This window comes from Microcebus murinus, chromosome 10 (assembly GCF_040939455.1).
Source record: "Microcebus murinus isolate Inina chromosome 10, M.murinus_Inina_mat1.0, whole genome shotgun sequence".
NCBI lineage: Eukaryota > Metazoa > Chordata > Mammalia > Primates > Cheirogaleidae > Microcebus > Microcebus murinus.
In genome coordinates this window covers 58,638,677-58,651,386 of record NC_134113.1, presented here as the reverse complement: position 1 = coordinate 58,651,386, position 12,710 = coordinate 58,638,677, and the positions used below count along the sequence as shown (strand labels likewise).

At 45.0% G+C, this 12,710-nt stretch overlaps 1 protein-coding gene across 2 annotated transcripts in view; it reads right to left on the bottom strand.

The window, feature by feature from the left end:
* NCKAP1L (NCK associated protein 1 like) overlaps window positions 1-12,710 on the bottom strand; it is a 44,522-nt gene that overhangs the window by 6,321 nt on the left and 25,491 nt on the right. The window contains exons 21-29 of one of the 2 annotated variants that reach the window (XM_012764537.3): window positions 11,018-11,236; window positions 8,908-9,038; window positions 5,963-6,060; window positions 5,750-5,843; window positions 5,515-5,597; window positions 5,134-5,214; window positions 2,318-2,411; window positions 1,355-1,471; window positions 922-1,031 (exon numbers count right to left, since the gene is read on the bottom strand). In XM_012764537.3, coding sequence (XP_012619991.2) covers window positions 922-1,031; window positions 1,355-1,471; window positions 2,318-2,411; window positions 5,134-5,214; window positions 5,515-5,597; window positions 5,750-5,843; window positions 5,963-6,060; window positions 8,908-9,038; window positions 11,018-11,236 — 1,027 coding nt within the window. The remainder of the gene's footprint in view (window positions 1-921; window positions 1,032-1,354; window positions 1,472-2,317; window positions 2,412-5,133; window positions 5,215-5,514; window positions 5,598-5,749; window positions 5,844-5,962; window positions 6,061-8,907; window positions 9,039-11,017; window positions 11,237-12,710) is intronic. The other variant, XM_076007330.1, reaches the window with a different exon arrangement.

The following is a 12,710-nucleotide window of genomic DNA, read 5'->3' as shown; positions in this document are numbered from 1 at the left end:
CAGAGTTAGAAGAGGCCTTATGATTATGAAACTAGGCTGGGCATGGTGGCACATGCTTGTAATCCCAGCATTTGGGGAGGCCAAGGCAGGAGAATTGCTTGAGGCCAGGAATTCAAGTCCAGCCTAGGCAACATAGCAGAAACATGGTCTCTACAAAAAAAAAAAAAAAAATTAACTGGGCATGGTGGTGTGCACCTGTAGTCCCAGCTACTTGGGAGGCTGAGGCAGAAGAATCACCTGAGCCCAGGAGTTTGAGGCTGCAGTGAGCTATGATCACACCACTGGACTCCAGCCTGGGCGACAGAGAGAGAGACTGTCTTTTTCTTTCTTTTTTTTTTTTTTTTTTTAATTTGAGTTAGGGTCTCAAGATAATGTCTATTAAAAAAAAAAGATTATAAAACTCAGTGTCTCTCTAACTTTAATATGCATCTGATCTCCTGGAGACCTTATTAAGAACACAGAGGCCGGGACTCACCCTATGACATTCTAATTCGGTAGGTCTGGTGTAAAGATCAGGAATCTGTATTTTAATGAGCTCCCCAGGACATTCTGCCATACACCAAGGTGCATGGATTCAGTTTAATTTGAATTCATGGATTCAGTTTAATCTCTATATTTTATAAATGAGAAAACTGAGGCCCAAGAAGTCTGTCTTTTCAGAAGTCGAACAACTTCTTTGTGGCAGATCCTCAACTAGAACCCAGATTTTCTGACTCGTTGTCCAGTGATCTTTCCAAGTATTCAGCTGTTAGGGAATTTAGGAAAAATTCCTGCCTTTCGAAGAGTAGCCTCTCACTACTGACAGAATTAGGTGGGAGGTTAGACTCAAAAGCCTCTTCCACAATAACTGTCTACAGATTTAAGTCAAACCAATCCCAGCCCTTTGCAATCTTCCATTCCTTATAATCTAGAACCACTCACCACTAGAAATTCCTTTAGGTGAGTTTCAATGTTCTTGTTGTAGAGAGTGAAGAGGGCAGCAGACACTTGGATGATGGCTTTGGTCAAGCAATGAATATTGTTGTTGTATCCTGGGTTATTGATATCGAGGAGAGAAAAAAAGAAAATGATAAAGTGAGACACCCCAAACTGACCCCAATTTGCAATTTCTCACTTTTTTAGGCTGGGCCACCCCTATTTGACACCAAAAGGATAAGAAGGCATTTGGGGAAGGATATTCCTATGAAATTTTACTTGAACAGAATTTTATGCATAGTTCATTCTCAAGTGCTTTTGAACTAGAACGTCACACCTGAGCCAAAAGTCTGTAATTTCCAAAAAGTGTCTCTGTCTCCTCACCCCACCCCAGGACACTAACCTGAATAGCATTGGCCTCTCAAACCTCCTTACTTACCATCCTTCTCGATACTATAGAAGGAAGAAGGGTCAGTGGCAAGGAGTGGGAGGGAAACGGCAAGAAAGATCAAGAGCAGGCAGGCCACCTTATATTCTTCCTCAGGGGACGAAGTATCTGACGAGAGGGAAATAGAAAAAGAGGCAAAGTAAATAAGGCCAGCAAACAGGAGTTATCATCTGTAGGGATCCTACGTCACAGAACTGCCATGAGGATCACATGAGAAAATATCCATGAAAACGCTTTATAAAGCACCACAGGTAAATTTTACTGCTGAAGAGGACAAGCTAGCATCCGCCTAGAGTAAGGAGCCCGAGTCCTGGAGGCCTCCCCTGGTAGCAGGGAGAACTCTCAGCCAAGGGCTCTGCTGATATGCAGTCAAGGGCACCTGTCAGCTGCTTGATGGGGCAGAGGGACAGGAGGGAGAGGAAGGATTCTCACAGGCCAGGAGAGAAGCGGGGTGAGTCTGGCAATCTGGAAGGACTTAATCCCAGCTCCTTGGTTCCATCCAATTCTGAGTGTGTACAAGTGTGACTGTGCTAATCGGAGGAACGTGTAATGGAAAATATAAGAGACAAGCGTGAGACTGGGGAAGAAATGAATAGTGCCAAGGTGACTACATGGGGGGAGAGAGCACAAGATCACTATGGGCCACTTAGATGTTAAGATACTACACCACACAACTTAGTGTGAAATCGTATACTATTTTGTATTGTTCTCTCATTTCATTTGCATTAAGTCTCTCACTTAATACTTTTTAGTTGATTGGTAGATCAACTAATTGGAACCTGAGATGGAACCTAAACTGCTTATGTAAGTATTTTCTGGAGGTTATGGTTGTCCTTAGTTCCCAGTTTATATCCTCTGAATTCACAATCGCAAATAAAGGCTTCTTTGGCATTGACGTTTTCCCACCCAAAAACAGGGCCCAGGCCCTCCCTTGTCCCCTTCCCCCAATCTTACCAGCTTTCAGATTGGCAATGGCCGCCACCAGGGCTGGGTCAATGTCACAGCCCACCCCTGCAGCAGATGCCAGCTCAAAAACACTCAGGGTCACCTAGCAGAGAAGAAAACACATTCTGGAGAGGATTCCCAGGGGAGCAGTGCTTGGCGGAAGCTACAAGATTCTTGGATCAGGAATTCCTGGATCACAGATTTTTAAACTTTTGGTGTACTATTTTTTCTAGGTATTCCTTTCATAGCTCTCCACAACCTACAGGGAAAAAGCCCAAATGCTTTTAGCTTGGCATTCAGGATACTCCATAGTACAAATTTATTTTTTCAGTCAATGCTTCCTTCAGTCAGTGCAGCCAGGTTAATTTGTTCACTGCCTGCAAACTACAACTTCCTTTCTTTGTTCCATCCTCTAGTTCAGGTCCCTTCCTCTCCTCTACTTATATTTAAGTAACGCCCATCCCTCAAGGTTTAACTCAAATCTCATCTTCTCTATGGAGCCCTCCCTGCAGCCCAAATCCATCTCTCTCTCCTTAAATCGGTACCACTGAGTTAGCATTGATCACACACAGCACCTGGTATTAGTTATTTTTCAGATACAAGGTAAGACTCACCTCCTTATTCCACCAAATAGATATTTTTTTAAAACCTCATGACATAGTGAAGGGAGAAAAAAGCTTTGAAGTAAGACAGATATAGGTTCAAATCCTAGCAGCACCACTTACCAGTGTGTGATTTTGGCTAAAAGTTACTTAACCTCTTTGAGCCCGTTTTCTCATCTGTAAAACTGGGATAATAATACTTACCTCATGTAGTCGTTGTGAAGATTAAGTAGACCACATGTGTAAAGCATCTACCCTAGTGGCTAACAGAGTAAATGTTATGCCTTTCCTTCCTCTTTTTTTTCTTTCTTTCTTTTTTTTTTTTATTTTGGCATATTATGGAGGTACAGATTTTAAGGTTTCAATAAATGCCCATTTCCCCTCCTCCCCCCACAAGTCTGAGTCTCCATCATGACCATCCCCCAGATGGTGCACATCTCACTCATTATGTATGTATATACCCGCCCTCCTCCCCCCTCCCCCCTGCCCAGTACCCTATTACTGTAGTACCTATGTGACCACTTAGGTGCTGTTCAGTTAATACCAGTTTGCTGGTGCCTTCCTCTTCCTTTATCTTAAGGCCAGAAACTTTGCATTTCTCTTGATCCTCTCTAGTGTTTAACACAATGCTGAGCACATAGAAGACATTCAGTAAATATTGATTGATTGACACCTGAATCCCTCATTGTAATTAGAATCTAGTTCCCAGGACATAGCCTCAAACCTCCACTCCCACACCAAGTACTTAGACCTCTTTTGAGGTTAAAAAAAAAACTTAAAAATGTTCTGAGATTCAGTTCTGTGATGTTCCATGAAAGAAAAGAAGAAAAATTACAAAAAATAAAAATAAAAAAAAAAATGTTCTGAGAGAACAAGGATTATTGTTTCAATACTAAACAACTAAGTAGAGGGAAAGATTCTTATGCAAAGACTCCCACAGACATAACAACATACACACAGTTTGCCTATGGTACCGACACAGAAGCCAAACCTTTGCCAACTTCTGCTCTGCCCTTTATTTAAATCCCCTGCTACCTAGATGACACTGTTTGTGGCAACCATGGCCTAGGAGATAAGGGACCTGGTCCCCGACCTGTGGTTTCTGGAGGAAGAGAGGGAGGATTGAAGGGGTCTTATTTTTTCTTCTCCTAACCATCTCACCCCTCTGAGGCAGTAACAGCTTCTCTGATGGACAGGCCATCCTCCCCCTCCGCCCCTACCTGCTTATTTTCACAGCCAAACAGAGCCTAAAGAGCAGAGCTGCCCAGAAGATATCAGCGAGACAAGCTCCTGACAGGCTAGAGCATTGGGCCCAACATCAGCAGCTGCCAGAAACCCAGGCTCAGCTTACAGTCAAAAGCCATCGAAACATCACCCCCTCGCCGCCTCCAAGGCCACTTGACTCTCGTAAGATTTTAGGCAGATACAGGAGGAAATTTCATAACTCTTGATCTCAATGTAAGGATGTTTTCCTTAACATCTAACTTTACTTCTTCCTCCTAGCCAGTATCCTCTTATCATAGACCTCTCTCCACTAAAGAAATCAATTATAGGACAAGTAGCCTCCCCTAGGTGTTGGAAGGCCTTTGTTCCCAGGCATTGGCTGTATTTTCTTCACAACACTTGTTAATTTCAGATGATTCAAAACACAAGATGATTCGAAGGAGGGGGACGGTTGGGGAGTAGATGTTTAGCTTAGGCTGTCTGCAAAGGCTCTCTTCTGGCTCTCCATCTCCTGCAGCAAATGGTAGCCCAAGGCAGGTGATACAGACACAGAGAAACCAGAAAGTTTAAAAGGCCAGGAAAAGAAAGGACACCCTGAGGGCAGGCATGGTGGGTGGGAACAGAAGCAACAAACCCTCTTACAAAAAGTACCTAAGCTCCAGACTAAAGAGGGGACTTGTTTGCACACAGTTTGGCATATAATTTGCACAGTGCTCATTTCCAGTGAAAACCTACAGATACTTCTTACCCCTCTCCTTCCAGTAATGTTCCCCTAAGCCCCATGGGGTCTCCCAAGCTCCCACTTCCCTCCATCCCCCCCATGTCTCCCCAGCTCTGCTCACTCTCTCTTTCCAAGAAGAACCTTCGACCAGGCTTCCCATTCAAACCCTGGCTGTTATCACTATGGTATTCTTCAGAGTCATCCTTCCCTTACAAGATCTAGCTACACCCTTTGTCAACAACAAAAATCTCTTAGATTCCACTTTGATTCCTCCATACCTTGATATCTGTGTCTGGAGTGACAAACTCCTTCAAGCACTCAATGGGACCCATAAGAAATGGGCAGTGGGAGGAGAAAACCTGGAGGAAAGAGAAGATAAGTGAGTCCACAGGGTAGTGACCAACCAGTGCTTTCAAAAATAGGCGGAAACAAACATAAAAGAGCTTGACCTAGATGAGACCCTAGCCAGCTTTCCAAGCCGTCTCTCTCCTTATGCCTCTAGGTTTCCTAAACTCACCTACCCCTGTGGATCTTGAAGACCTCTCCAAATTAAGCTGCTTCTTCTCAATGCTCACCAACCCCTTCCACAACTTCTCATAGGAACCCTACCCACAGAGGTGTCTGTGATTCCGTGACAGCCTCGCTCCTCCCCAGCTCACCTCCCGAAGTCCTTCTTGTGCCATGGCCCTAAAACTCAGGATAACTCCAATGATGGTCATGCGCTTCAGCACATTTTCCGCCCCTGAGGAGAAAGAAGGGTGTTAGAGACAAGAGCTTAGGAGAGGAGCAATGGTTTTGCTTCTTCAGACCCAGCTTAGCCCCCAGATCCCTGAAAACCTCTGTCATTCACAACGCTATTCCCACAGTTCCTTCTCACTGTGCAGAAGTACTCACCCATCAGCTGGGGCAGCAGAGAAGCCATCACGTCCGGCTTGCTAAAGTTGGATCTGATCTGAACAAGTGTGTCCATGTTTTCCACCACCAGCTTCTGCAGCCCAGGAACACAGAAACATCAAGCAGGAAAAGAAGACTTCTTTCCCCAGTCTTCTACACCTACCCCTTTCTCCCAAGGCGGGGCCTTTCTCCCAGGGCTTGTATCCACAGTACCTTCAGCTCCACAATCTGAGAGGTCACATGCCACATCAGGTTTTCACTCAGGAACTTCATGCCATAGGGGCCCAGGACTTCAGCCAAGGCTCGCATCTCTGGAACAGAGTTACAGAGGTCCCAGGTGGGACTCAGAAGGCACGCGGCATTTACACAGCAGATATAGGGTCATTGAACATTTTTTTTTAATTTCAGCATATTATGGGGGTGGAGTCATTGAACATTTAAAATGTTTTCCAGAAATGAAAGGAAACAGGAAGTCAAGGAGCAAAAATGGCCTGAAATCCTACATTCAGGTGACAGGTCCGGCCTGCCCATGGGACATTCACCCCCTCCCCACTGGTACTCATACCAAGACTTAGTACAAATAACTATTTACTTTACTCTCTTATAAGAATCTATACTTTCCCAGGTCCCTTTACATGGTAACTGGGTTTTACTCTGGCTGTACTGGCTATTTTAGTATAGTACTGGCTGTACTATTTTATTAGACATAAGACCTTAAACAAGTCATTGAACCTCTCTGAGCTTTAGTTTACATCTCTGTAGAATGAAGAAATTAATATCTGCCATGAATACTTCACAGAGTTGATGTGAGAGTAAATAAGATACATATAAAAATCTTAGAAAATTATAAAGGTATATATAAGGGATTATTGTGATGATAATTATTAACAGGTGAGGTATGTGGCATAGGTACTGTCATTGTGGTTTTACAGATAAGGGGCTAAGTGCTTGTCCAAGGTCACTTAACACATCTGGGGCTGGTACCAGAAACCTAGTGCAATGCCTTACTACCCCCTTACTGTGTCCCAGAAGATACAACTACTTCGTTACCTAATGTCTGGCTTTTTGCACATTTCTCCCTTCACTTCCCTTACTTAGTACTGCACTGTCCAAATTTCCCTTTCCTTGAGCCACCTTTTCTTTTTTCATAATCAACCACACATCCCAGAGTCCCAAGTCTTTTTTCCTCTAAATCCTTCTCCCCTTTCATCTGCCCCCACTGCCTTATCCCTCACTCCCCAGCCTGCTCTGGTCCTCTGTAAATTAAATAAAACATGCCTAGGGAAATCCCATGTTGGAAACACTAGTGACAAATTCACACAGCAAAGAACTCTATCCCTGATCTTTGGCTATTGGCCATCCCAGCAGGGAAAACCATGAAAGACCAGAAGTAACAACAAGAGATCAGTAGAAGAAAGGCAAGTGTAATGTTGTTAATAAGAGTTCAGAGAGAAAAGGAAGTCAAGGCTTTATGCTCAGGTCTTTGAAGGCAGGACCAGTTGATCTCCACCTCCACCAGTGACAGAGGAAGTAGAACTGGTCACAGCAGCTGAAACAGAGCCTTGTCCAGAGCAGATATTAGACATTTTTAGAGTCACCTATTGACAATAGGAAGAACTGAGCTGAGAACTATAAAAGGATTTCCAAACTGGTCAATTTAGATTATGCTGAAATGGCCGACACAGGGGAAGAGGGGCTGAATCGCCTACTCTGGAGCTGGTAGAGAGGAGATACACTGATCACCAATTTAGATCTGCCAGACCTCCTTGCTCCAGTCTTTTCTACCCCTGGCTAGTAACCCTAGGGCATCTTTCTCTTTCCATCTATCTATTTTTGTAGTAGCATTGCCCCATCACCATGGCAACCCACAGAAATTGGGGTGGGGGTGGTAGAAGGGGGAATGAGCATTACCTCCTGCTGCTTGTCATTTGTCAGCAAGACCTAAAGCTGATTTTAGAGGCTGCCTACAGTTTGTGGGTAGAACTGATGAGAAGGGGACATCTGAAACCTCCAGTGGGGAAGAAGCAGGGTCAGCTTACTGATGGGGGTGGGATGCTGGTAAGGAGGCAGAACTAGAAAACAGAACTATGTATTCCGGCTTTCTTGACACCCCCAAAGAAGGGGAAGACTGGAGAGGCCAGGGTCACTGGAATATCTTCTGCCTGTCCCAGATACCATGCAGCATTCATGATTTATATGGAGGTGAGAGGAGGGAGGAAGAAGCAGGGTAGTTTATGAATTGTCGGTAGGTAAAACAAGTATATTAAAAAAGATCTGTATGGTTTCAAGCCTTCTTTAAAAAGGGAATGAATGGCTTCCTAACTCATTCGGTACACACCCCTTACCCACTCTGCCTCGAGACACAAAAGCACTTCTGTATACTGGAGAGCAGCACTGCACGGTAGTTAAGCACCCAGCTGCTGAAATGCGATGGCCTTAAGCTGAACTCCCACCCCTACCATTTATGAATGTGTGGCCTTAAGCAAGCTCCTGAAACTCTCTGTGTCTCAGTGTCCTCATCTGAAAAATGGGGATAAGAGTATCTACCTCAAGGCTGTTGTGAGGATTCCATGAGTTAGTATGTGTAAACATTTATTATAACTTAGCCCACAATGAATGTCATTTGTCATCTTATCATCATTGTTATTATTAAACATCAGCAATCCAAACATTGGCCAAGGCTCTAAAATTTATGTCTAAGGAAGAAGATGCTATGACATCAGACCGCGGTTAAATAATTCCAAGCATGAGAATGTTCTCCTTACACTTCATCCTCTACCCTTTACACTATATCCTACTCTTTCATTCTTTGTGGAAATGGAGAATAACCATTTACCACGCTTCAAAGAATAAATTCCTTCAGCAAGTCGAGTGCCCCTGCCTAACTCCTAAACTCCCATTTTCCCATTTTCACTCTTCACATTCAACTCCCAGGCCACTCCTCAACCCTAGGCCTCACTGAGAATCTCTTTTTATTGTCCTGAAGGTGAGCTAGCAGAGACGCTGAGAAGAGTGTAGAAAGGGCCTCTGGGAAGGGAGGAGAATTCCCACCAGATCTACAGAATTCCCACCGGCCTACAGAATACCCTGTAGGCCGAGGTATTGCATTGAGGGGGAAAGCCCAGCTCCCTGACAAGGAGACCAGGCCCCGGGCTCACCAGAGATGTCAGAGAACTCCTCTGCACTGAAGTTCTGCTCTCCCTCTCGGGGGAGGCTGATGAAGGCCTGCATGGCTGGGGAGAGGATGATGGTCCCACTGCTCGCCTGTCTGAGCAGACTTTCCAGGTACCTACAGGGTTGGCCAAGAAAGCACAGATGACTAGTGTCCAATCCCTTCTCCCTACTAGGCCCACTGGGCTCAGAAAGAGAAACTCTGCTAAAGTCTGGGGCTGGGTGAAGAGACTCAAAGAAGACAGGACAATGCTCTGATTAACACTCCACACTGTTGGGTCAGAAACACTGGCAGTAATATAATTCCACTTCGCCTCTAAGCTGCAGAGTATTTTGCTATGCCGTCCATTGCAATGGCATGCACACCCTTTTGTCAGCCCCTGTGCTTTTCAAATAGTTGTACTCCCCTCGCACTTACCTTCACAGGCTCAACCTGGCAAGAAAAACATTCCTACTAATTGGGCTCCTCTGAAATATATTTAGCCTCAGTCCCTCCAAGGAGAATGTTGGACTGACCACCTATGATCCTGGAAGCCAGTTTAAGCCAAACCTCCTGGGCAGAGAGACACCCCTTGGGAGTCTGGTCATCTAGTCCATAACATTCCCTCCTGACCGCTGGGCAAGCTTGGAGGGGCTGGGCTCCAGCCAGTGTTGGCAGAGGAAGGTGTGACCGACCAGTCCCTGCCACTCCCAGGCACTAGCTCTGGGTTTAGGTCTGTATCTTTTTTTTTTTTTTATCTCATATTCTGTGGGTACAAATATTATTAGGGTTACATATCTTGCCCCTGCCCCCCCTCCCCACCTGGCTATGCCAGAGCTTCAAGCATGCCCAGCCTCCAGGTGGTGCGCACTGCACCCACCATGTAAGTGCGCACCCTTCCCCTCCTCCCCCTTCCACCTGTCCACCTCTCAATAACAGATTTTTTTTTTTTTTGACATTTTGGTTACAGGGTGTATCTTTGCCTCTCCCTAAAAAGGGATAGAGGTAATCCCTTCCCCCCCACACACACAATGCTCACCACATCCTTAAGATGTGGGTCTCTCCCACCCCCAAATCCCTGTTGAACACTACCATTTTTTGAGCACCATAGTTTTAGTCTGTCAGTACCAATTTGATGTCAAGTAGATGTGTAGCCCATTTTCCAGGTCTAGGTCTGTATCTTACACACATCACAAGATAGCTACCACTGGGCCAGACCCACCTGTCAAACGGGGGTAGGTTTTTTTCCTTTTAATATAATGTTAAATGGCTAACACAGGGGAAGAGAGGCTGAACTCTGGAACTCAAGGATAATTAGTTATCAAAATTTTGAAACAGAAATTTCACATAAAAACTAAGGATTTAATGGGGCAGCAATCAGGTGGAGCCCCTTTAGAGGGGCTCTCCCTCTCCAACTCCTCAAAGTCCCCACTTAGCCCACTACATCCATTACTTTACCTGCCTGCCCCCTGGTGGACTTCGTATTTTTGTTCCTGAGTAAGGGGGAACAAATTTTGTTCCCCCTTAGGAAGGGCTCTTTGCAGCCTGGCTCCTACTGAGCTGATTTTGGATTAAGAGCGCCACCCAGTGGCTTGGGATGGTAAGAATCCAGTTCCTTTTCATTTCTTAGAATCTCAAAGGAAACTGATTCCACCTTCTCCAGTTCCCGGGAGGAGGCCCCCTTCTCTATTAAGAACAACCTACTAGACAAGGAGATAGTGTTGTGGAAAGATGGGGGTAGGCAGAATGGTTTTCAGAGGGAGAAGCTAGGGCAAAAAGAGAAATAAGAACTTCAGAAAGAGGAAGAGAGATCATTTGAAATTGAAACAGTAAGAATCCAGAAAAGGAAGGTTAAGAACTGGAGATTAAGAGGGAAAAGGTTAAATAACTACATGGTAGGTGAATATTGCATTGACAGTTAGAAGGAAACTCCGCAGTGGACTAAAGGGGATCTGGGTTTGCCCAGGCTTTTGTTCCAATCCTCAAGCAGAAACAAGCCTCCATTTGGAGGTCTATGACCATGGGAGACAAAATGCTTGGGCCCTGAGGTCCTGCTGTGTAAAGGGAAGAGTGCTAACACGGAGGTGAGGCAGCGGGAAAGGATGAGCAGCACTGACCAATTTGTGTAGAGAGTGGTGATAGTCTGCTCCCCACAGGAGTCCAGCGGCTGTGTCTGCTGCAAGAGGGCATTGCGGATGACTCTGGAAGCATCTGCACCCAAAAACTGGGCCAGTGACTGGATGAAACTGATGTATGCTTTGAGTCCTGCCAGCAGCTCGGAAGGCCGCACGATCTCCTGGGTCGCGGCGTTGTGGCCAGCCAGCCACACAATGGCTCTGGGTGATAAAAATCCATAATTACAATCATCATGATGAACATGGTAACAATTACTGAGTGTATATAGTGTTCCAGGTGCTGTGCTATGATTTCACTACACATATCTCATTTAAACCTCATAATGACCCAATAAGGTAGGGATAATTATTATCCCCATTTTACAGATGAGGAAACTGAGACACAGAGATATTAAATCATTGCTGAAGGTCTGCCAGTGGCAGAGCTGGGACTTGATTCTAACAACATTTGATTCCTAACCACTAAGCTTTTCTGCCTCTCTGGAGAAATTGGGTCAGGTGGTAAAAGACCTGGGTTCTCAAATTCTATCTAACTCTACCTGAGAGTTCACACCACCTGCATTCTCAGTGACAGTATTTATGCTCTCTTCTTGGAAATAATTAGTTCCAACCATTGTCAGAAATGGAAAACCATGCCTAGAAATTCTTGGAAGTGCAGCGTAATCCCAAGTTAGCCATGGGATGCCAGGGCTGGCTAGAGAGTATGTTTAAAGAAGGTGGAATAACTGTCTCCCTTATACTGTTACAGGGGCACATCAGCAAGACCCCTCCCCACTGGACCCCCAACTCCTTCCAAAACACCTTTCCCAGGTATCAGAGATTTCACAATTAGAGTCAGTACTTTAACTAAAAGCTTTTTTTCCTTGTTAAAACATAGACCTTAGGGGAAAGACTGAGCCTTTGTCAGTCATCTGCATGTCAATATGAATGAGTTAACCACAGTCTTCCTTATGCTTTAGCTGTTTGGGAGTTCTTGTATTTTTGGCAAAATGCTTATGACAGGGGAGGGGCTGCTGGACAACTAAAAGGGAAAAGACCCTCAAGTACCACTTGAGGGAAATAATACAGAAGGGACAGACGAAGGGCAAGCCTAACTTATTTTAGAGTTTTCATGGAGGCTAAACCTCTAGGCCAACCTTGGGGCTTTGGGAATACTGAGGTCAGAGAGGCAAGCTTCAGAGACATGCAGGGAAAACCTGAATACCACATGCTGCTCCAGGGCCTGGAAACCACCACCAGTTTCTGAAGGTTTGCAAATGAGCTATTATCAAACTGCCATCTTCCTGACATTGTGCATGCAACTGGGACACTTCCTTCCATATAGCTAATGTGTCCATAATGAAAACAAATTTTACTCCACCCAAGCAAAAACCTAATTGAAAAATAAATCTGCATCTCCTACAATCAAAACATGGACTCATAACTTGTCTCCCCACCTCTGTCCTTGCCCCAGGTAATGCAGCCAGAGTGATATATTGCATCAAATTTTACTATTATAGCTCCGCTCAAAACCTGCCAAGGCTACCTACCTCATTCAGAAACAATCCAAAGTCCTTACAATGACATATAAGCACCTACACAGTCTGCCTCTCCTGCCCTCCAACCTCACAGCCGACCAGGCTGGTTCTGCCACAGCCACACTGGCTTCTCCATGTCCCTTGAACATAGCAGGCAT